The sequence below is a fragment of the Babylonia areolata genome, chromosome 1 (genome assembly GCF_041734735.1).
Source record: "Babylonia areolata isolate BAREFJ2019XMU chromosome 1, ASM4173473v1, whole genome shotgun sequence".
Classification (NCBI taxonomy): domain Eukaryota; kingdom Metazoa; phylum Mollusca; class Gastropoda; order Neogastropoda; family Buccinidae; genus Babylonia; species Babylonia areolata.
The window spans coordinates 60,952,877-60,979,179 of NC_134876.1; the positions used below are offsets into that span (position 1 = coordinate 60,952,877).

Here is a 26,303-nt window from a genome sequence, read left to right on the forward strand (position 1 = left end):
ATTTTCACATTTTAATGTTATCATTGTTACCACAAATCAAAAGAAACAATAAAAATATAGAACATGGGGTAAGAAGTTGTAGGATGATTTGGGAGAAACAGGATAGATGGAGGATCACCATTAAATTGATGTTATCGTGAAAAAGGAAGAAGTGACTGGAGTACCATTGTCAGTATGTAAGTGGCGTCCACTAAAATACACATGATATAAGATACCAAGATGCATGACGGACCAAGTTGGGGATACCAGTTTGGGATATAACGAAACAAAACTCCCGAAAAGCCTCTAAACAAATGGGCAGATTGATATGGGTTGATACTATCTAAGTAAAACTATTAATAAACACAAACAGAACATGACAACTCAAAACCAAAATAATTAGTCTTTTGAAAGCCGTGAGAGAACACGAGATCCCACATGCGCATGGAAATCTTGGGTATGTGACGTCACCAAGGCAGTCAACACGCGGTGGGCAGAAGAAAGGAAACTAAAGACTTACTTTGTAAGATTTTCAGCAACTCTGTTCTTTGTAATGGCTGCCACAAACAATGGAGACAATATTCCTGACACTTGGGATGATACGTCTGGTGGAACAGGGGACTCAGAATCTCTCAAAAGTGATGCCTTTCCCGTGAAACTGAACGCGAATGCAGCTGCTTTCACGCCTGGTCAAAACGTGTTTGCCACGGAGTTTGTTCCCATTGCTTCGGAGCAGTCTGAAACGACGAACAGACAATCAACGGGTACAGCCCAAAGTTAGTGTTATTATTAGCAGCATTTGTATACTTTTATTAGCATTCTTCGTACTTTAGTAATCGTTCTGTCGAAAATGTGTTATTTTCCCATCAATACCCCCCCCCCCCCCCCCCCTCAGTTTTGTATGAACACGAGACCGCGATACTTAAAAGTTCCTTCGTGGGGAATGGAAAAGATGAATGAGAACTGTTGGTAGATATACTGATTAAGAATTGAACATATGGAAGAGATGACTGTTGCTTTGGAAAAACAGATTTTAAAGCAATGTTTTGAGAATGTTACACTTAAGATCTTGTGATAGAGAACTTCGGTGAGAATAGCATGGCATACATTTCACTGATTTGTACAGTAACTACATTAGTGGAATACAAAGATTTGCTGCTAATAATAAATTACCTAAACTTGAGAATTGAACGAATTTGACAAAATCTATATTTCATAACAAATAAGCTGTTTATTTAAGTAATACTAATAAGTGATGTCATGGTTTGATCATAATGAACTATTTAAAGCACTCAGTCACTGACTTAGTGACTTACTCACGTTACTGACATGGCTGCATTTTTTTTTTTACAGGTGAATCAAGTAACTGTCAGAATGGAAATGTGGAAAAGACTGAGGATGAAGTGGAAAATCAAAAAGGTAATAAAAGTTGAAGTTTAAACTACACATTAAAGTTTATTTACAGACCTTTGTGGAGGAAAGGATTGCCTTCAGTGTTTGTGTGTGTGTGTGTGTTTGTGGAAACTATCTTACATGAATGTTTCATATTTGTGTTTGTAAGTGTTTGTGTTAATAAATAGTTGTGTGTGTGTGTGTGTGTGTGTTGTGGGAGTGTGTGTACATTTACATTAAAGATTAAGAGAGCTGCAATAGCTGAATAGTTAGAGCATTTAGTTTTCAATCAGAAGATCCTAAAGATCCATCCTAAAGATCCTGAAAAATTCAATGTCAGCATTTAAGTGGATTAAGGAAACGGAAAATCTGTGTATGCCGGTCAAATGGCAGGGTAAGAACAGTTATACATGAAAACTGGCTTGTAGGTCAGAGTGAATTTTTTTATGCATGGGTTGCTATCCATACATGATTACATACATGAAAATTGAAATGGATGACACTGATAAGTCTGTGAAACAATAGGTTTGCAGTTTATCAACTTTATGGTGACCTGGCAGACAGGAAAAAATCTCCATTCTTAGCTCAGCAAGTTCTGTCTTGATTTGAACCTCTGAGCTCATACAGTCATTTATATAAAGGAGATTTCGACCTTCCAACCACACTGCTTTGCCTGTTAATGCCCTTACCAAGTGTCAGCATTCTCATTTGAATTTAATTACACATATGGTTTATGATAATAGATGTGAATTTCTTTTTAATGATCAAAGAAATATTAAAAAAATATGGAAAATTGTTCAAAACTATATTATAGATCAAGAAAAAGTAATATTGGGATGTTCTAAATGATGAAATGAATATAGAAATGATGATAATTGTTTAAAACTAAAGATTTATAACCTTGCTGATTTAGTAATGTTTATACTTGTAGATTCTCCACATTCACAGGGAAAGTGACACACAGCATTAGGCAATAACACACACACACACACACACTCACACACACACAAACACAAACACAGACACACACACACACACACACACACACACAGAGGGAAAGTGACAGTATTGGGCAATCACACACACACACACACACACACACACACACACACACACACACACACATACACACACACACAAACACACCCTTGAATGCTGTGATTTTTTGTTTGTTTTTGATTTGTGTCATGTCATGGAACGTTTTTCCTTTCTCAGAGCCTGAGGAATCTTGGGACCAGAATGGAGATGAAGCCCCTGAGGAACAAGAGCAGGAAAATGAAGAGAAAGACAATGACGCAGAAGAGGAGGAGGAAGTGGTGGCTGTCAAGCCCAAAAAGAAGCCGAGTGAAGCTTGTGCCAAAGTTAGAAAGGATCATGTCAATGTTGTTTTCATTGGCCATGTCGGTTAGTCTTGACTAAGGCTGCTTTTGTTTCTTTCATCTACTCACTTTTATTTAACTAACATACTTTGCTCTGCTCTCCGCCTTCCCGCATCCCTCTCCCCTGTACTCATTTCTGTCTGATTGTTTTATGAATTTTGTGTACTGTTCAGTGTTTGTACTTTTAGTTTTACACAGGCTTGTTTACTGCTTGGATTGTCTCAGCATTCTTCACATTGTAAGTTTCCAGCTTTGCACTGTATGTTCACATCTACTGTCTAGTCAGTAGTCCAGTTTTTTTTGTTGTTGTTTGTTCCTGATCTTCCTTGACCTGACACTATGACCAACTATCAACACATTCAACATGTCTTTGGGTTGGGGTCACAGAATTGTTAATGTGCGATTTCAGTCCATGTTGGGGTGGTTGCATGTTTTGGTGTTGGTATCTGTAGTGTTTTAAAACTTTTATCTCACACAAGTTAAAATTGAATGTGGAAACACATGCTGTTTTGGTCCTGCTTCTGTGCATTGTAAATTGAATACTTTACCATGAACAGGTCCTCAGTTTTGTCAAAGTTTGTGCTTTTAATTGCTTTGTGTTTGACATTCACATTGTATATATATATATATATATATATATATCATTATATATATGTATGTATGTGTGTGAACATGTGTATATTATGTGCATGTGCTTCTGCATTGTATACATGTATATATATTGATGTTTTTACCTACTTGTGGCTCAGTATATGTTTCTGAAAAAGTGGAAGAAATATTTATGTAATTGTCCCTGTTAACCATGGATGTACATAATCCTTTGAACTTTGAAGGTTGTTCACTTTTCTAAATAAGACTGTTTGCCAAGTAGATATTCCATTAATGACCCCATTGCAATGTCTAGGGGGTCTGATCACAAGCTCCAAAGTTACAGACATTTTTCATGTGCTTTTTACCTCTTGTTGAGTCATTCTCAGTGAAGACTCCAAGGCTGTGTAAGAAATTTTGAGTTATATTTTTTTGGCGAAAATTCAAATCCTCACCATTCATTTGTTTGTTAACTTGCTGGTGCTGTGGTGGTTATTGATTTAATCATGAATGTGTTAAATTTTTAAGTTCTCTAGTTTAACAGTATTGATTGTAAGTGTATAAGGATTATAAGTACAAGTTAAAGTGCCTGAGTGAGTGGGGAGTGAGGGAGGGAGAATGAGGGAGTGAGAGTGATCACTTTAAGAGTGATTTTTGCTTAATAAGGTACATCACTTATTTGTTTGATTTTTGTTTTTGAGTGACTGTGATATTGTTTAAAGTTAAATGTGAAACTTCATATAAGCTTATGAGTTGTATATGTATTTGTGCTCTTCCACATAGATTAAAATGTTTCCAACCAAAATTTGGGTTCAGAGGCTGACACTGTGACAGTCACAGTCGGTCTGTTTTGATTTGCATGAAATTTTGCTAGATTTCCAAAGATTAATCACATTGATTAAGTAATTGTTTGCATGGAGAGGGTGGGGTGCATGGTGGATCTTTCTTGTGGTGTTGGTTGGTATCTCACAAAGTTTAAACTTAAACAGTGAATTTATACTCTGTGTGTGTGTGTGTGTGTGTGTGTGTGTGTGTGTGTGTGTGTGATTGCTCTTGAAAAGAATGGACTTCTGTTTTAAAGTAAACAAAGTTCTAGTTTCAGTATGATTTAATTGTTTCACTTCAATGAAAATTCAGGTATTGCTTAATACAACCCCAGTAATGTTTATACCCCAGGATGTCTTCCAGTGTGACCCAACAGTCAGGGAAAGGGTGGGAGTGGGGGTGTTAACGTTGGGTGATGGAGGAAAATAGACAAACACAGTTTTGTTAAAAAGTTCTTGTTCACATGTATGATAAACCAAGTTTGTGACTTACAATTCAGCATGGCTGCAATCTTTGAGTTTGAATCTGTAGAAGAACTGAATGTAAGTGAAGTTTGCCCCAGGCTTTGTGCCCCAGGCTCTCTCCTACTTGAACCACTTGAGTATGATGGTCCCATTGAATAGTGGGAAAATGGGCCTCCGCCATCATGCTGCAAGGCCTTCCGTGCAGGCCACTTTCACACCACTCAAAGAACTGTAATTGTCACAGGCTGTTTACTGACTGATCATAAGATATGAATTGCATATGAATGTTGAAGGTTCTGTTGGAACAAGAAGGGTGGTATTTGACAGAAAGGACTAAGTTCTGTCATTTATAACTTATAAGGTTAAGATCTTAGGAGATGATTGTGTTGGTTGTGGGTGTTGTGTGTTGTCAAAAAAGGCTGACATTGGTTAGAACTACCATGATTCAACAATAGAAACAGGACTTGGGTTAATGTGTATTGCTATAACTTAGAATTCAGATGTCCCTTGTGGACACCAGTCTGTCCTTTCTTCTGCTGTGGTGTAATTAGCATTGTATCAGAATCCAGCAACCAGTGGCTGAGGTGGATCATAAGGGTGGTGGGAAGTTGCAGTGGGTCAGGGGATGGGAGGTTGTTAAACTCTGTGAGGGATGGTCTGACTGTGTGAATGTCAAGAGAGAAGGATGGGAGAACTTTGGTCAGTCAGACTTGCTCATGTCAGTCTTACCCTTTATCTTTGCCCCTCCTCTCACTAGTCTCAGTTTTATTCACAGTCTGCTGTGGCATGCTGCCTGCTAGTTTTTGTTTACTTTTGTTCTCTCATTCTCTCACAAGGCACACCCTCAGCCCCCAAAATGCAAGAGATATAATGTGCGAGTGTATGTTTGCACTCACACACACAATTGATACATTCATACATAGTTTTGTCTGGTTTGTTGCAGATGCAGGAAAGTCCACCATTGGTGGTCATCTTTTGTAAGTCAGCATTTTCTATCTTTTGTGTTATGTGTGTCGCTTTAAAAAAATTTTTTTATTTTATACTTTTCTTCATTAGTGATTACTTTAAAAGTGATGTTCGATGTCATCTTGAAAGATTAGTTAAAATTTCCAGAATATTTTGTTACCTTTTTTTTTTTTTTGCTTCATAAAATAAGACATCGGTTACAAGATTGTAAGTCATGTCCAGTCCAAAAATACTGATAAACTTGCAACCCCATGACAGTTGGGTTACACTGCTGGTCAGGCATCTGCTTGGCAGATGTGGTATAGCGTATATAGATTTGACCAAACACAGTGACGCCTCCTTGAGCTACTGATACTGATACTGACACTTCTTTTACATGTTCTTGTTCACACATGCACTCACACCATTCACACGCACACACACACACATACACATGACTAGTGTGAATTCCAGAAGATTGCTACACTGAGCAAGCCACAGGTTGTGTATTGAACTTGATGGTTTACCTGTGTAGCTAAAGCAATGGCTTGTAGAGGAATCAAACCAGGAGTGAGATTGTGTTCTCCTGGTTTAAACCTACTACTACAGCAGCTAGAACTTATAAAGATTGAAATCAATTATATTCAGTATGTAATTTTTTATTATACCAATGAAAATATATTCAAGATATGGGGTCCCTGTATAGTGTATTTGTAATCCATTTTCAGATGTTTAATGTTGTAAAGGTTTCCGAATATTGGAATGCCATGTTCATTTTGATAAAGGTAGTAAAGACTCATATTAAGCTGGGTCTTCTTGCAGAACCTACAGGCTACAGAAAATGGAAAAAAAAGAACAACACCCAAACTCTTCTCACATTTTGATTTCAGGCAAGCACACTGTGTATTCTCATAAATGAACTTAGGCAGGGATAAGAAATATTAACCAGTAGATCACTTTCTGCAGTGCCAGATGGAGGATGGAGAATCCAAACAAATGATTGTTCTACAGAGAGCAAGCCACATGTTGTGTTTATGAACTTGTTCGTTTACCTTTGTAGCAAAACAGAAAATAAGAATGAAAAGAAAATAGTAGATTTTTTAGTCTTATACAAAAATGTCGCCGAAAAATGAAGCCAGGATTGAAACGTACATGTGGTTCAAACCATCAGCTACAGGAGCTAGATTTATTGATGAACTATATGTAGTTTGTGAGTGTCAAGTACATGTACACAGGAACAGTAAACATAAAGGCATTAGAATGCACATAATCTAAAGGCATTAGGTCTTACTCTTAGCCATAATTCAAAAGTGTCTTATTTGTAATAGTTTACTCTTAGCCATAATTCAAAAGTGTCTTATTTGTAATAGTTTAAATTTTAGAGTTATTTAAGTGTTTCTGGTCAGTTTATTGATTATTATGATCAGTGCCTTCAGCTGCATCATTTTGCAAAACATTTGATATCCTTTGACTGGATTTGTTATCGTTGTAGTTTTTTTTTTTTTTTTTACATTAAAAATAAATGGTATCCAGATGAAATCTGAGACCAGTATGGCAGTAGATAACTTTTGTGATGTCAGTTTTTTTTGTGATGTCAGGTTGATCCACAATGATAATATTTTCTCTTTCTGATGTTGATTGTGTTTTGGGCTCCTGTGTTAAGGAGATAGAGTGAATTGTGAATAATAATAATAATAATAATTTTTTTTTAATTTATATTATTGTTTTTTGGTGTTTTTTTAATTTTTTTTATTATTGTAAATAGATAACTTGACTGCTACACTGAGCAAGCCACAAGTTGTGTTCATGAGCTTAGTGGTTTACCTTTGTAGCAAAAGGAACAGAAGGCTGAGGAATCAAGCCAGGATTGAGTTGTGTGCACATCTGGTTCAAACCTTCAGCTACAGCAGCTAAAATTTATTATAATGAAATATTCAGTTTGTAAGTCATAAATACTAAACAAATGAAGAAGTAGCGAAAGGTATGAAGCCTGTCCTTTTTGCTCAGAACATCTGCAGAAGGTTCTGATTGCAATTTTCTGTTTAATTTGATCAGTTATTTCAGGAAATAAACTGATTTGAAGGTATGATAATATGAATCATTTTCTGAATGTCCATGGTCATCATCAACTAAAGTCACCCAAGACAGTATCTTCTTGTAAAATCCACAGATTTCTTGATTATTTATTGTAATAATAATAATAATAATAATAATAATAATAATAATAATAATAATAATATTATTATTAAATTATTAATATATTATTAATTTATTAATAATTATTAAATTACTATTATTATTATTATTATTATTTATTGTGACTCATTTGTTATTAAAATAGGGTTATATTCTGACATTACATAAAAACTTGATGAAAGCAATGTTAGTGTAGGCAAATAACATCTTGCTACACTGAGCAAGCCACAGGTTGTGTTTATGAGCGTGCTGGTTTACCTTTGTAGCAAAAGGAACAGAAGGCTGAGGAATCAAGCCAGGATTGAGTTGCGTGCACATCTGGTTCAAACCTTCAGCTACAGCAGCTAAAATTTATTATAATGAAATATTCAGTTTGTAAGTCATTGATATAAAACAAATGAAATATTATTAGTTATATTTAGTAGCAAAAGGTCAGAAGCCTGTCCTTTTGTTAGACATTCTGATTGCAATTTTCTGTTTTGCGTTAAAATGTGATCAGTTATTTCATGAAATATATTGATCTGAAGATTTAAATCATTTTCTGAATATCCATGGTCATTATCAACGGAAGTTACCCCAGAATGTATCTTCTCATAAAATCCATAGATTTCTTTATTATTTATTGTGACTCCTTTGTTATTAATATTTTAGCAGGTGTTCATAATTATTCTGACATTACATATCAGCTTAAGAAAGCAATGTGAGTGTTGGCAAATAACATTCTTGCTGCACTGAGCAAGCCACAGGTTGTGTTTGTGAACTTGTTGGTTTACCTTTGTAGCAAAAGCAACAGAAGGCTGAGGAATCAACCCAGGATTGAGTTTTCATGCGCATCTGGTTCAAACCTACAGCCACAGCAGCTAAAATTACTTACGGTGAAATATACAGTTTGTAAGTTATAAATATAAAATAAATGAAATTGTAGCAAAATGTATGAAGCCTGTCCTTTTGTTCTGAACGTCTGCAGAAGGTTCTGATTGCAATTTTCTTTTGTGTTTGAGTGTAATCTGATCAGTTATTTCATGAAATATATTGATTTGAAGATTTGTATCTTTTTCTGAATATCCATGGTCATTAACAACCAAAGGCACCCCAGACTGAATCTTCTTGTAAAATTGATAGATTTCTTGATTATTTATCGTGCCTCGTTTGTTATTGTAATAGTAGTACTAGTAGCGGGTAATATTCTGACATTACATATTGGCTTGATGAAAGCAATTTGAGTGTAGGCAAATAACATCCTTGCTACAATGAGCAAGCCACAGGTTGTTTTTATGAACTTGTTGGTTTACCATTGTAGCAAAAGCAACAGAAGGCTGAGGAATCAAGCCGGGAGTGAGGTGTGTGCACGTTTGGTTCAAACCTACAGCTACAGTACTTAAAATGATATATAGAATAGAATAAAATATGTCTTTGTATTACCAGGTGTACCAGGGTCACAAGGAATATTGGGGGGGATAGTACATAACAAGATACGAACATAAATCGAAAATCATACACAGACACTGTTGTGAGTCATCAAAAAGCACCAGAATTGGTAAAGGCGAGAGATCCATGCCTTTGTTCAAAACATATACTTATGTTAATCATAAGTTTAATTACACATACTGTTCAATCATAAAATTCCAATTGTTTTTGTTTTTTTGTGTATATTTTGATTGATTAGTTGTTTTATGCTGTACACAGAATTCAAAACAATATTTAATGAAAGCCCATTGGTAGAACCAAACTTTCCTCCAGGCTATATCTTCTTGTGTAGCATAAGTTATTGAAAATGACAGCAACAGGTGATATTCTGAAGTATCAGTTTGATGAATTGAAGTCAAAACTGCTGTGGAGAAATGACTGCTACACTGAGCAAGCCACAAGTTATGCTTATGAACTTGCTGGTTTACCTTTGTAGCAAAAGCAATAGAAGGCTGAGGAATCAAGCCAGGAGTGAGGTGTGTGCACATCTGGTTCAAATCTACAGCTACAGTACTTAGAATGATCTGTCATGAATGCCTGTTGCAAGTCATCAAAAAACACCAGAATAGGTAAGCTGTAAAGGTGAGAGACCTGTGCGAGAGAGGTTCAAACCTCCAGATACAATGAATTAAGATGATTTTTGATGAAATATGATTTGTAAGTTATTAATAAACAATAGAATAGGTAAAGGTGATAGACCTGTCCCTGTGTTCAAAACACCATAATTGTGAGATTCTAATTGCAGTTTGTATATGTGTGTGTGTATGTTTAGATTGATAGTTTCATGCTGAGCACATAAAATATATGATAAATTGAAGCATTAAATTATGTGAAAACCCACTGGAAAAAGTAAACACTCCTGGCTGCTTCTTGAAAAAAGGATTCCATTAATTAGATACAGGTAACCTTGTGCCTCATAACTTATTGAATAATAGCAGCTGGTGATGTTCTAAAGTATCAGTTTGATCAATTCAAAACAACTGTAGACAAATAACTCCTACCTGAGCAAGCTACAGGTTCTTTTTATGAACTTGGTGGTTTACCTGTGTAGCAAGAGTAACAGAAGGCTGAGAATCAAGCCAGGAGTGATCTGTGGTGTGCACAGTTTTCAGTCATGAATCGATATAAGAATAGATTAAAGTGTCAGGTCTCTGTTCAAAACATTTAGAGTATTTTGTTATTGCAAACTGTTGTTGGATATTTGAGTTTGATAAATTATTTCATGAAAAGTAGGATTTGATTTTGCAGTATTTTGTAAAGAACTAATGGTGTTACCAAACTCAAATCTAGGTTGTATCTTGGGAATTCACAAACTCCTCTGTCAGATTTAGATGTGACTCATTATTTGCTATAAATGTTAGTAGCAGGTAATATTTTGCTGTGTCAGTTGGAACGTAATTAGAATGTTTGAAAGTAACATGGCAGCTACACTGAGCAAGCCACAGGTTGTGTTTATGAACTTGTTGGTTTACCTTTGTAGCAAAAGTAAGACAAGGCTGAGGAATCAAGCCAGGGGTGAGACATCGGCACGTCTGGTTCAAACCTTCAGCTACAGGAACTTTCAGTTCTTTAACCGATTCAACCCTTTGGAGTTTACAGTCTCAGCATATTGGTGTGGGGAAAAAAAAAAACCCACCTGTTTTTTCTTCCAAGTTCATGTGTGTGGATACAGCTGGAAATAATGTGGATATTGGTTCCCTTTGCTTGCAGTTTATCACTTTATGTAGGAATGTGGAAACCATGTCACTGAAATGGATTTAGATGCCCTGGCAATGCTTGGGTGCTGGGCTCAGTGAGTTAAGTTGTTCATGTGTGGTTCAGAGAGAGGGGGAGAGAGATTATCTGCTGACTGTATTTGTAGAATATGTGCTAACAACCTGTGTCTGGTGAGACTGATAGAGAAACCCTTCTTTGTTGGATTGTAGTTTAATCAGCATTTGACCGTGCGACCACTTGATTTCAACCCAAGGTTATATTTGCTTGTTAACTAATGGGCAGGCTGCTTATGCTTGTCACTTAAAAAAAAACAAAAACACACACACACACACAAACCCAAACAAACACATACACAAAAAAGAAACTCTTAAAATGAAAACACTGCCATCATTTGCATTATCTGTGTGAAAAAAAGAAAGGACATAACTAAAATTTACAGCAGGATTTCATTTAAAAGTAAAAGAATATCAACAAAAAACAACAACAAATAATTATTAAGTTACAATTTTTATTGTAAGATCTGTCCATTTAGCTTTTCCATTGGTTATCAAAATTCCATTTATCATCCTGTGCATGTGACATATCTTCTGACTATATATATGGTTTGTTTTTATCATTATTTTTTATTACAGGTATCTCACGGGAATGGTGGACAAAAGAACATTGGAGAAATACGAGCGTGAAGCCAAAGAAAAGAACAGAGAAACATGGTATGTATAACCTGGATTTTACATTTTGCCATATTTTCTGCAGCTGGCTGGCTGACTGGCTGTATGTTCTGTTTCAGTCGTTCTCTCTCTTGAAAGTACAATGTTGTGTAGACTTTAATTTTTATGGTTCTTTGGTATATTGCATTTATGCGTACCTGCATTTTTGTTATTTTGATACATTTTTGTTGCATTGCTTTATGATCAGTAACATTACTTGAATGCACAGAGAATGTAAACAAGCAGACACAAACATGGTCTACTTGTCCACAGCAATATACTTATCCTTGTAGATCATAAAGTATACAGGAACATATTCTTAACTTTTCTTTCACAGTATATATGACAGGGAAAAGGTACCCCAATGTGAATCTCAGAACATTAGTGAGAATTACAGCTAACTGTCACAGCCAGAGTGAGATGTGATCAGTATTTCCCTTTGGTCTCCTTGCTGCACTGTGGTAAGGCTTTCTCTTGTGACAGCAGCCTTAGTTTTGCACATAAGAGAAATCTGTTGTGATAAAAAAAAAGTAGTACAATACTATAACAGTACAACACAACATTTTATTTGTTTATTTAGACATTGTGCAAAAAATAAACAGCATATTATGAAGCTGTGTGCGCTTGACAACATCACTGAAAGCGTTCGTTAACATACTCCCACACAAACATGCACATAAAATTTTTGAATTAAGGAGAATCAGGAGATTATGCCATGAAATGAATTAAATCATATGTCATACATAAACAGTTGAAAGTACAAATAATAACAATAACAACAAACGTTGGCAATTTAAACACACACACACAGACACACCACACCACACCACACCACATCACACTACACCACACAACAGCATCACACACACGCACACACGCACGCACATGTATGCATGCAATAGAGTACAGTACAATAATGCAGAACAATTCAATACAATATAATAATCACTTACAGGTACTTGTCATGGGCGTTGGACACCAACATTGAGGAGCGGGAGAAGGGGAAGACGGTGGAGGTGGGGCGGGCATTCTTTGAGACGGACAAGAAGCACTTCACAGTGCTGGACGCTCCCGGGCACAAGAGCTTTGTGCCCAACATGATCTGCGGTGCCTCCCAGGCCGACCTGGCCATTTTGGTATGATTGGCCTTACATTGTAAAACTGATTGACCTTACATTGTAAAACTGAGTAGATTGACCAAAAGGTGAAGCTGTAATGTTTTGTGTTGGACTTGGTTGATATGATCAGATTTAAGTCCAGTGGAGTTAAGGATGATATGGAGTTATTTTTTTATTTTTATTTTTTTTAGAATAACTGTCCTCAGAATGCCTATATTGTGACATAGATCTATTATGAATGTGAAGCTGGCTATCTGTACTGAAGAACTGTCTGTGATGTTTTTGTTTTGTGTTATTTATTTTCTTTATTTTCTTTGTTGTTATCATAATTTCTGGTCAGTAAGGCGCACCCCCCCCCCCCCCCCCCCCTCCCTTTTTTTTTTTTTTTACTCAGACTTCACCTCTGCATCTTATTGGCTGTTTAAGCCCTGTACGTGCCTGGAAACTAAATTCTGACTGCCACTTTGTGCCACTTCTCACACTTGACTTGACAGCATACTAAAATTTTCACAACACACTTGATCACATTTAACCCTTTCGCTGCCAGGAAAATAAGATTTAAGTGAAATCTATTTGCCAGGGTTTTTTCACAAAAAACGGGTATAAATTTTCCAAAAATTCTGTGCTCTTTGTTATTGGAGAAAGACCCATAAAAGTATATATTTTCTGAAAGGTAAATGAATAAAGAATACAAAACACATGCTGTTTTCCCATTTTATATATTTTTAGTGACATGCTGTTGTTTTGAAATCAGTGTTTTGTTTTTTGTCACATTTTCAACTTGTTCATTACAAACATTAGTCAGGTAATTTGCACAAAAACATCATATTTTCTGGACAAATGGATATCTGCAGACACAAAATCATACTAGAACAACCACAATATATATATATTTTTTTGAGAGATAGATACACAATACATTGTGACTTCTCCAAGTGATAAGATGGATGTGAGGCCACGCCCCCTCAGTCTCCACCCCCCTCCTCCTCACCCCTCTCACACGGTCACTTGATTCAGTTCTCATCAGACCGCGTTGGCTGCGTGCCAAGAATATCGCTCTGCTGCTAATTCGGTCATCTGTCGTCTGCTAACATCTGTACAGCCGGCATCACTCACTGACAGTCGCATCTTGGCCACTCTCTTGATTACTCCCTTTATTTTCTATCATATCGTCCTATAAATGTTCATCTCTATCTTCTCCTTCGAATTTACGCTTCAATTCTTTCTGAGCATCAGCTAAAGAAAGAAAGAAATGGTTGATTTAGTTCGTCACGATCGCATGTCTTGAGCACGGCGTCAGTCCGACATTTTGTTGAGCGAGCGAGGAGAGAAGTCAGGCAAACACTTGGACAGTGACCCAACCAAAACGTTCAAATAAAGGACTGCTTCATGAGGTAGATGGGGTTTCTAGCTATGAATAGAATCTAGAGAGATTCCCCAGGCTAAAGCTACCACTATTTTTGCCAAGGAAGTGAATGCAAATCAGGGAAAAGTCAGAATATTTCGATGACGAGTTATCTCGTCATGCAGGCAGCGAAGCATACATGCTTGCCATGACGAGTTATCTCGTCATGCAGGCAGCCTAGGGGTTAATGCACATGTTCACACGAAATAGCAACAATGGTTTTGTGTAATATTGTCTGTGCGTGCTTCAGGTGATATCTGCAAGACGTGGGGAGTTTGAGACCGGGTTTGAGCGAGGAGGTCAGACACGTGAACATGCCATGCTGGTGAAGACAGCAGGTGTACGACACCTGATTGTTCTCATCAATAAAATGGATGACCCGACAGTGAACTGGGAATTGGACAGGTAATAACGGGGCCTGAGTTGCTTACTTCATTTAAAAATTTTTTTTTTTTTTTTAAATATTTTTTGTTCAAGAAGAATAAAGAGAATATATCTTTTCAGATTATATAGATTTTTTTTTTTTTTTTTTTTTTTTTTTATGTGAGGGAGTGGAAGGGCGGGTTGCAGCAAGAGAGACAGAGTGTGTATGAATGTGTGCACATTTTGTATGTGAATATCATAAAACTTAGAACTACTTCTGGTGAAGAAAAGTTTGTTGTTTTTATTTATATATTGTTATGCTGTTATCTCATGTAATTTGGGGCTCATGAAAAAAGCGTCCTCATAACTTTCCTTTTTCATGTTAGATTTAAGTTTGTTAGAGTCATTGATATTTGAAGTACTGAAGTAGATGTGTTACAGAATCAGTGACTGTGTTATGGTGTTTTGATGTACAATTGCAGGTATAATGAATGCAAAGAAAAGCTGCTGCCATACCTCAAGAAGTGTGGCTTCAACCCCAAGACGGACATCTATTTCTTACCTTGCTCAGGTCTAACTGGTGCCTTTCTCCGCACTGTTCCAGACGAGGATGTATGTCCCTGGTACAGGTGAGACAGACACTACTTTTCATTTTTTGTTTACTGTATTTTTACTGATACAAGGCGTTTCAGATTATTAGGCGCATCCTTTTAATTGTAAAGATTTTCCAATTTCAGTTTTAATTACACATACTTAACCGTGACCCAACTAGTGCAGACTCCGGCAGGGGTCTGACATTCCTGTCCTGTGCAAACTACTATCTGCCTATGCGGAGAAAACGAAACTACGGCCGATAACCTCCCGGAAGTAGGTAACCTCCCCTTTGTCCCGCTGGCTAGAGCCCTCTTTTTCTGGCAGCCATTATGACTCCTGTTCCTGTGCTCTCCATATGGCTAAGTTTTTTCTTATTTTCTGTCTGTCTGTCGATTCTCTGGCGTTCTTCTTTTTCAGTGATACACTGATTGATAAAAATCATAATGTAATAGATTGGTTACTTGCTATTGTTGGGTTTACAAAACCAAAAATAAGCTAGGAAAATTGTTAAACGTGTTCACAAGTTGCTACTGTTTTTCTTCTTTATTAAAATTTTTCATTATTAATTTTTTTTATTATTATTTTTTTTACAGTATTGATATGTCAGAGTGAAAATGGTCATAGCTTATTGTTAAGCTTTTATACTAATTGGTGAATAAAACCTTTGTGCTAGTAATGACAATTTGTATCTAACTGATAAACAAAACAACTTAATTATTAACCCCTAGGCTGCCTATATGACAAGGTAACTCGTCTTCGCAAGCATGAACGCTTTGCTGCCACAATGATGAGATAACTCATCATCGAAATATTCAGACTTTTCCCTGCTTTATATTCAGTTTGTTGACAAAAATGCTGGTAGCTTTAGCTTGGGGAATCTTTCTAGATTCTATTCATAGCTAGAAACACCATCAATGTCAGTACTTTATTTGAAATTTTTGGTTGGGTTACTGGCCGCAGTGTTTGCCTGGCTCCTCTCCTCGCTCGCTCAACAAAATGTCGGACTGACGCTGTGCTCGAGACATGCGATCGTGGCGAACTAAATCAACCAAGATTACTTTCTTTAGCTGATGCTCAGAAAGAATTGAAGCATAAATTTGAAGCAGAAGACAGTGATGAACATTTGTAGGAGGATTTGATAGAAAATAAAGGAAGCAATCAAGAGAGGGGCCAAGATACGACTATCAGGGAGTGATGCCGGCTGTACAGGTTTAGCAGACGACATAAAGTGACGAATTATTAGCAGGACAGTGTGAGTGATTTTCTTGGCACTCAGCCAGTGCGGTGTGATGAGAACTGGATAAAGTGACCGTGTGAGAGGGGTGAAGAGGAGGGGGGTGGAGACTGAGTGGGTGTGGTCTCACATCCACATTATCACTTGGAGAAGTCACAATGCATTGTGTATCTATGAGTATCTCTTCTTTTTTTTTATATATTTTTTTTTATTGTGGTTGTTCTATTATGATTTTGTGTGTGCAGATATCCATTTGTCCAGAAAAAATATTTTAGTGGCTAATGTTTGTAATGAACAAGCTGAAAATGTGACAAAAAACAAAACACTGATTTCAAAACTACAGCATGTCACTAAAAATATATGAAATGGGAAAACATCGTGCATGTGTTTTGTATTCTTTATTCATTTACCCTTCAGAAAATATATACTTTTATGGGTTTTTCTCCCATAACAAAGAGCACAGAATTTTTTTGAAAACATTGACCCGTTTTTTGTGAAAAAATCCTGGCAAATAGATTTAACTAAATCTTTGTTTCCTGGCAGCGAAAGGGTTAAGCTATTGTCATATATTTGTATTTTCAAGCCACCTTTTATTTGAGACAGCAGAAGGAATGAAATTTCCCTAATATTACATGATCTTTGTGTTGATTTGCTTAGCACATTAATGAAACGCATGGCAGTAATTTTGAAAAAAAAAAAAAAAAAAAAATTGACAGGGGTCCATAGCACATTAGTGACATGCATGGCAGTCATTAAAAAAAAAAAAGTTGACAGGGGTCCATCGTTGCTGGGCTATTTGGATTCCATGCCGCCCTTGAACAGAGACAAAGACGCTCCTGTCAGAGCACCAGTGGTGGACAGGTACAAGGTGAGGTCACTTTCTTGGACTTAACAGGTGTGCGTGGTGATGGGGATGATTGATATGCGTGCTTGGTGGTGGGAGCACCATTCTGTATTGTTCAGAAGAAATTGGTGTAAGGTTTTTGAATGATTTGCACCATTTTTGTAGTTTGTGGAAGAAATTTTGTGTATATCTGTAAAATGAATTCTGAATAATCTGCCGTGTTTTAGATTTTGCAGAAGAAATTGGTGTAATGGTTTCTGAATGATTGATTTGCACCATTTTATACTTTGTAGAAGAAACTAGTATAATAGTTACTGAACGATTTGCACCATTTAGTATTTTGTAGAATAAACCAGTATAATGGTTTTTGATGAATTTTCACCATTTTATTGTTATTGAAATAAATCCAGTACAGCAGTTTTTGCACCAATTCATATATTGTAGGAGTGAACAGTGTAATGGTTTTTGAATGATTTGTACATTAATTTTTTACTTTTTTTTTTTTTAATAGAAAAAATCAGTGTAATAGTCTTTGAATGATATGCTCCATTTTATAGATAATAGAAAAAATCTGCATAATGGGTTTTGAATGAATTGCAACATTTTATACTTCATAGAAGAAGTCATTGTAATGGTTTTTGAATGGTGGTGAATGATTTGTACCATTTGTGTAATGGTTTCTGGATGACATGTACCATTTGTTATTTTGTAGAATAAATCAGTGTAATGCACGGCTGCTCAGCCGAGCACAAAATCCACCTCTTTAGTTTCCGAGCAGCGTCTAGCGTCTGGGGTCAAACTTTTTTTAATGCCAGACTTTCCCACCACACTCTGCATTGGCCGGCGCATTCACCGCGCGCGGTATTTCTGGCCCCGCGTGCCAAACCTGGACACTGCCTTCTTTGTTTCACTTGGCCCCGCAGCCCCTGCCCCACTTTTCTCACGCTTCCATAGCATCCACACATTTCCTGCAGCGATTACACTCACCCTGCTCTACATGCCCCTGCTGCTTGCACTCACCATGCTACAGTGTGTTCATTTAAACACTTGTTGTGCTGACAAGAGAAAATCTACAACTCAAAAGGGTGGGCTGATCTGCATGCAGGCATGCTAAATGTTTTGGTGATTTTTACGATTTCATTGTAATAAGCGTATGTTTTCTTAGAGAGGGATTTAAATTTTACGATTTTTGCGATCATGTTTCTGCTTGACCTTCTCTTCTCTTTCTTCATGCATGTTTCAACCGTTGCCGCAACAATTGCTATGTAAGAAAATATATTGTGTTTGGAGTCAATGGAAAGCTCATTTTGCATTCTTTGTAGAAACCCACTTCTTTTGTCGTTATTTCCAATCCATCCGGGAAGATGATGCGCGAAAGAAACAAAGCAGATTTACCGCTGAACAAGCGTACAGCGAGTGCCGCTGGCACGGCCTGTTTGTCAGCCACGTTTATTTATATCCATGCCCTACTTCCTGGGTTCATGAACTTTCGCTGGGCCAACTAAAGTGCCAGCACTGAACATCCGTGAATGGTTATGGAATTCAATTGCTCAATTTGATATTTTGTAGAAGAAATCAGTGTAATAGTTTTTGAGTGATTTGCACCATTTTATAGTTAGGAGAAGAAATCAGTATATAGTTTCTGATTGATTTTTCACCATTCTATATTTTTGTTGAAGAAATCAATATATGATGGTTCTTGAATGATTTGATTGGTTTATTTGATTTATTTTCTCAAGTTGTGCGAAACACTGCAAAATTAATGCTGATTTAACTCGCTCGGGACGACAAGTTTTCTCCCTTGCTTTTCCCCACAGATGGCCCATTTGTAAGGGTTTGGAAAAAAATTACAAAAAATAAAAAATACTTTGTAAGAAAATGAAACTTTCAGAACTGGTTTATTACGTGTTGAGCTATTACATATAAAAAAAATCAAATTTCTCATTTTATTTTTACAGTTTTGCCATATGTAGAAAATACTGCCAATTTTTCACCCCGAATCACCATACCCATGCTTGCTTTCTGCATTAAATTCGCTTTCTTCTTCATCATCATCCACCTCTTCAATGTCTGACCCTTCAGTTTGTAGCATTTCAAGTACTTCGGCAACCCAAAAACATTGCCGTCACTGCCTTGTTCGCTTCACAACATTTTGAGAAGAGCCCGCTTTGCTAACAGGCTGGCACGCGAGCAGACGACCGGTCAGTGACTTTGTCAGCGTGTGTGTGAGACAGGCCACACATCCCAGACTAACCAGTCATACTGTTCGATTGTGGAGTGACCCAGAATAGCGCACTCTGCTTGGTTAATCACAAAATCACGTGTACAGCGCATGATGGAATTTTACTTTCGTAGAATGCTATTCCATTCCTTCGTCCAAAACCGAATACGTTTTGTGTAGGAATGCGTGAGCATTCCTTCTTCCGGAAAGAGTTAACCAAAATAGTCAACCAAAATATGTCCCTGCACTTAATGCTGCTGGTTCAGTTTATTTTAGATGATTATTATTTCACCATAAATTATGTTATGAAATAAGAGATGGTCACTGAAGACGATATCTGTGTGTGTGTGTGTGTGTGTGTGTGTGGATACTGGTTTACTTTCCAGTGATACATGTTCTGATTCATTGTTGCAGGATATGGGAACAATTATGTTGGGCAAGATTGAGGCAGGTGTAGTGTACTGCAACCAGAAACTGACTCTGATGCCAAACAAGGTTGGTTGGTTCTTTAGTATTGAGTTTGTTTTTTGTTCAGTTCAAATACATAAAGAATAGAAAAAGGGGTGGAAGATATGATGCCTTTTTGTTTAGATTTAGGTTGGTCTGGAAGTAGATAAATGATGCATTTGTAAAGAAGTATACATTTGTCATTGATATGTTGTGTGTCTGTGAATTTCGTCATGTCAGAGTACCTATGTTCAAGATTCACATTAAACAGTGTGCTGTTGTTGACATGCTTTTTTTTGTGTGCTTGTTTTACACAAAAATGTGACTTACGCTTTTTTTAATTTTTATATATATCAGAATTTCCTGTGTGCTGTGGTTAATGACATGTTTTATCTGCCAGACCTGCCTAGTACTACGATTCGTCCATAGTTTCTACGATTCAAGCCCCTTGACTACGGCACTATGGCCGAGTAAAGAAAAACTATGATTTTGCTGATCGTGAAACCTTACACACACACGCACACACACAGAGCAAATGCTAAGAACTAAAGAAGCACCGCACACATTCGTCTCTGAAGAATTCGTCACTGAAGATGAACTTTTGACGTCAGCGCTTCCCACCACCCCCTTCATCCCCCACCACCACCCAGTATTACTGAGATTACGTCACTTGATTGGAGATACGTCGATCCGCTTTACCCGCTTGCGGCCTGTCAATTGGACGTCGGTACATTTCACGATCGCCATTGTTTTGGAGCACACGTATGCACACGCATGCATGCGCGCGTGTACACGCACACACACACAGATCGACACACAGACAAATGCACACTGGCAGTTGTGCAAACATTTTACCATGCTTACATACACTACACAGACGCGCGCACATACACATATACGTGTACACACACACACACACACACACACACAAACACGCCTTCGCACACACGCGCGCGCACACATACACACAAAAACACATAACACGCATACACAGATCGACACACAGACAAACGCACACTGGTAGATGTGCAAACACATTTTACCATGCTTACATATACACATACATGCGTGCGTGTACACACACACACACACACACACACACACACACACACACACCATGCTTACACACTGAGATTGACACACACACAAACGCACACTGGGAGATGTGCAAACACAATATACCACACTTCACAGACACGCGCACAAATACACGTGCGCGTACACACACACACGTGCGTGCGTACACACACACACACACAGGCCTGCATTTAAAACAATACCCCCACCCACATACACACAACTGTGTGCTGTATCTCCACCCCTGTCAAGTCGCATTTAGAAACAATTGCTTTGTAGCACCATAGTGTAACAGAACAAAAACTTTGTTGCAAACAGTGTTAAGCTAGACTTAATCAGCAGTGCTGCAGTGATATTTAGATCTGGATCTAGATATTCATTTCCCCCATTACATGCATGAAATATGGTTTTCTTCAAATGCACTTGGGACCTCTGCCTCTTATTTGGATGGCCCACCCCGTACATTTCACTCTCTACATTTCACTCTCGCCGTTTTCCTTCCTGGAGTTGAATTGAAAACACATACACATGTGTGCGCGCGCACGCACACACACACACATGCATACATGCACACTCTCTCTCTCATGTATACACGCGCATGCACATACGCACACACACATGCGCGCACACACACTCACACAGAGTTGTATTGAAAAGAATGCACTTACACATGCACTTACACATACATTATGTCTCACATATGCGCGCGCTCGTGCGCACACACACACACACAGAGCTGAATTGAAAAGACACACACACACTCGCTCTCTTTCTCACACAAACACACACACACACATAGCTGAATTGAAAACTTTCTCTCTCTCTCTCTCTCTCTCTCTCTCTCTCTCTCTCTCACACACACACACACACACACACACACACACAGAGCTGAATTGAAAAAAACACATGCAGACACACACACTCTTTCTGAAACACACACACACGCACAGAGCTGCATTGGAAACAAAGCACAAAGCATATAAAGTCTCTCTCTCTCTCTCTCTCTCTCTCTCGCTCTCTCTCTCTCAGGCATAGACACACACACTTTCTCCACATCCTCGTCCGTCTTTCACCTCACACATACACACACACACACACACACACAGAGCTGAATTGAAAAACAACCACACACATACACTCTCTCGCTCTCGCACACACACACACACACACACACACACAGAGCTGAACTGAAACGCACACACACGCACACACACCACACACACACACACACACACACACACACACACACACACACACACAGCTGAATTGGAAAAAACAGCAACACACATACACTCTCTCACTCTCTCAAACACACACACACACACACACACACACACACACACACACACACACAGAGCTGATTGAAAACAAAATACAAAGCATATACTTTCTCTGTCTCTCTCTCAGGCATACACACACACTTTCTCCCTACGCTCGCCCCTCTTTCACCACACATACAGGGTTGAATTGAACACACACACACACACACACACACACGTGTGTGTGTGTGCGTGAGTTCAGAGATGCTCTCTCTCTCTCTCGGGAGCAATAAAAAGTGGAGTTCCTCAAGGATCAGTTTTAGGGCCACTTCTATTCTGCATATTTATCAATGATCTTCCTTTGTCTTTATCAGACTCCAGAATCTCGTGTGCCCTTTTTGCAGATGACACTTCCCTTCATTCCAGTGCTGCCAACGTTGCCTCAGTTCAGAATTCTCTTCAAACGGGCTTAAATGATGTTTCTAAATGGTGCAAATCCAACTGTATGACACTTCATCCCCAAAAAACAAAGAGTATGATTATCACGTCAAGACAAAAGCACCAAGAAAATCCCCTTGTTCTCACCCTGAATGACGATGATACCTCCATAGATCAAGTTCGCGAGCACCGCGTCTTGGGAGTCATAATTGATGAAGAACTGAAATGGCAAGCTCACATTTATTCTGTCTGTAAAAGGTTGGCACGCAGTCTGTTCTTACTCAATCAGCTCAGACCTTACATAAACAGTGAAGCTCGCAAAATGTTGTTCCACGCTCACTGTCTTTCTCACGTCAACTATGCATCTGTTGTCTGGAGCTGTGCTGCAGATGTTCATCTTAAGAAACTAAATTCGCTCCACAAGAGAGCAGCCAGATTAATTCTACCAGATCACTCACTGTCAACGTTAGAAAAGCAAGCCAGATTAAATATCCTTCCACTTCAAAACCAGCTAGAATTCAACAAAGCATTACTCATGTACAAAACACACAATAACTTAGCACCGCAATATCTCCAACACCTGCTCACACGAGCCTCATGCCGATACGGCTCTAACAAATACATTTTGCCACGTACCCGAATTGATTTGTTCAAAACTAGTTTTGCATTTTCGGGTGCATCACTGTGGAACTCCCTTCCTTTGCACATACAAACGGGCAGTTCTCTTCCTATGTTCAAATCAAGTCTGCATAAACATCTTCACCCCTTCCAACAGTAAATAACTCTGATCTTTGAATTACTGTAGGCAGTAACAAAGGGGTCAGTTATGTCTTATTTATTGTATCAGTCATTGTTGCTATTGTTGTTGTTCTTTCCTTGCTTTCTCATTTCATCGTGTTTTGTATTGCTCTTTTTTTTTTTTCTTTTTCTTTTCTTCTTTTTTTTTCTTTTTTTTTTCTTTTTTTTTTTTTTCTCTCGTTCTATTTCTTATGCATGCATAATCTATTCATTTCGTTCTATCATAATCGTGACAAGTGTTCAAGTAATATTGGTGATGGTGGTAGTCACTGTAGTATGCTGCACTTGCCAACATAGATTTCAGAGACAGTAACAATACTGTGCCTTTTAAACACCCGGATGTTTCTGGAACTTCTATATTGATGACATCTCTCTCTCTCTCTCTCTCTCTCTCTCTCTCTCTCTCTCTCTCTGTGTGAATCACTGTCCTATCCATCTGTCAATCTTAGTGTGTGTGTGTGTGTGGGGGGGGGAGGAGTGAGGGGGTGCTGTCAGTGTGTGTGTGTGCGTGTGTGTGTATGTATGTATGTGCACGGATGTGGGTGTGTGGGGGTGGGGGCAGGGGGGGGGGGGGGGGGGGGGGGGTGGTGTTTTCTTCATTATGTATACAATTCTGCATGAAAACATTTTCCTTTCATTTATGTGTGTGCTATTTGTAATAGATGTAGATTAGCAAGGACAGATTGGAAGAATAGGCAATGCCTAAAATCTTAATCCTTGAATAAAAACGTTTTGAGTTCTGAGTTCTGAGTTCTGTTTATGGATGTAACATAACCAGCTTTTCTCTCCTAACGCAGTCTCCAAGATCCCTTCACCTGTTATGGTAAATTTCACAATTTTGGAATTTTATCTCTGCCTACAGATAAAAACTAAGAGAGAGGAAGGGTAAGCTGCATCATGAATAAAATATATGATGGTAACTGTAAGTCAGCCATTTTATGTTGGTAATTTTGTTGTGTGCTCCTTTTTTGTCTTTGGAGATTGGTATCTCTGCATGTGATTACTGAAAACTTCACTTGTGTTTGACAAATAGTCTTGGTTAGTACAAAGTTGACATGCAGAGTGTATTAAAGTGGAAATGCTGCCATGTCCATACTACTGAAAACTACCATAAAACTACTGAAAACTGGGGTTCTACTACTGAGAGGTATTTGGGAGTCTAGGCAGGTCTGATCTGCGCTTGTTTCAGTTAAACATTAAACATATATTTTTTGGGATAATGAGAATTACCTATGTGCTGTTGTTAATTACATGGTTTGTGTATGCTTGTTTCAGACAAACGTCAAAGTGATGTCAATTCTGATTGATGAAGAGGAAAGTGAAGACGCCTATCCTGGAGAAAATGTCAAAATCAAGGTCACTGGAGTGGAAGAGGAGGTATGGAAATTGTTTTGTACATTCTTTTGTGAATTATTTTCTGATTTGCTTTTCTTTAATTTATCTTTATTCTCTGAAAACTGATTTTACATTCTGGGTCTCTTTTTGACTGACAAAATGTACACACTTTGTCCCGATACATTACTGGGTCTTTTTTTTTTTTTTTTTTGATGAACAGAATATGTGTCCTTGTTTCCAAATTGGACAAAAATATTCACCTACAGAAATACAATATGTAAGTTTCAGTGAAACCCTGACTCCCCTTGCTTACTTTATGTCATCTTGACCCTTTAATCAGTGTTTATCAGGTGGTTTTATGCCCTCTGTAACTCTGCTACACTTGGTAAAAAAGATGTATTTTGATTCTGATTCTGTAGAATTTACGCTTGCTCTGCGGTGGTAGATTTTCTTGTGGTTTAAAGATAACAATTTGAGTACATTTCCCTATCATTCCTCTGTCTGAAAATAGAGTTTCTGTCCCAGGGTTGTCTCTGAATCCTTGCAAAGGAAAAATCAAACAAATGAAGACCCAAACAAACAAACAGAAAAAAAACCGCATATAAACTTCAGATTTGTAACCCAGAGTTCAAAAGACACACAATAGTACTAATGATTTGGTAGTTTGTCCTCTCTCTTGTAACAAATTCTTAATGTTTTGGTAGTAGCATGTCCTCTCCTATGTATCAAATTGTTAATGATATGGTAGTTTTATGTCCTGTCTCGTATCAAATTGTTACGCTGTTATGCTTGCTGTAGCTCTGATGAATAATAGTTTGTTGATCTTTTCTTTTGGTAATAGGATGTGTCACCAGGGTTTGTGCTGTGCTCACCCGAAAACCTGTGTCACACTGGGCGTGTATTTGATGCACAGGTATGGATCTCTGCAGTAATTGATTTGGTTGAATAGAGGTAACATAGTTTGTCAGACACAGGGTCTGGATTTCCTACAAAATACAGATAAATGGCATGTAACCTTGTTGATTTCAGTATACATCTGTTGCTGCAAAATCAGACACTAAATAATTGTAATGTTTATTGACTTATATATATATATATATATATATATATATATATATATATATATATATATATATATATGATTATGATTGAGATGTGGTGAAGTGTATATGGATCAGTATGCACACTCTGACACCTCGTTGAAACTTAAACTTGCATAAGGTTTTCCAGTGATTGGAGGCAATAACGTTAGTGAGGTAATGATGCATTGAGGAGTGTAAATTTAGTTCTGACATTACTGGAATCTGGCCACTTTTTTAATTCTTTACACACTTATCTGTCTGAAGATGAAATGATCAGCACTCGATCATCAGAAGTGAAAAATAAAATTGATTTCCTTAAGATTGATATGTTTAGCATGTAATAATGTTTGTGTTTGTGCTTTGTGTCTGTCTGACATGTTATTGTGAACCACTTTTACAGGATTAAAATCATTGGATAAATGTACCACTG

At 37.7% G+C, this 26,303-nt stretch overlaps 1 protein-coding gene across 1 annotated transcript in view; it reads left to right on the plus strand.

The window, feature by feature from the left end:
• Positions 1–456: 456 nt before the first annotated feature.
• The window catches only part of LOC143284932 (eukaryotic peptide chain release factor GTP-binding subunit ERF3A-like), a 36,855-nt gene continuing 11,008 nt past the window's right edge, over positions 457–26,303 (plus strand). The window contains exons 1-12 of the mRNA XM_076592092.1: positions 457–755; positions 1,333–1,398; positions 2,587–2,775; positions 5,571–5,604; positions 11,584–11,661; positions 12,614–12,794; positions 14,432–14,586; positions 15,027–15,173; positions 17,147–17,240; positions 19,852–19,932; positions 24,732–24,833; positions 25,633–25,704. Coding sequence (XP_076448207.1) covers positions 533–755; positions 1,333–1,398; positions 2,587–2,775; positions 5,571–5,604; positions 11,584–11,661; positions 12,614–12,794; positions 14,432–14,586; positions 15,027–15,173; positions 17,147–17,240; positions 19,852–19,932; positions 24,732–24,833; positions 25,633–25,704 — 1,422 coding nt within the window. The 5' untranslated portion in view covers positions 457–532. The remainder of the gene's footprint in view (positions 756–1,332; positions 1,399–2,586; positions 2,776–5,570; positions 5,605–11,583; positions 11,662–12,613; positions 12,795–14,431; positions 14,587–15,026; positions 15,174–17,146; positions 17,241–19,851; positions 19,933–24,731; positions 24,834–25,632; positions 25,705–26,303) is intronic.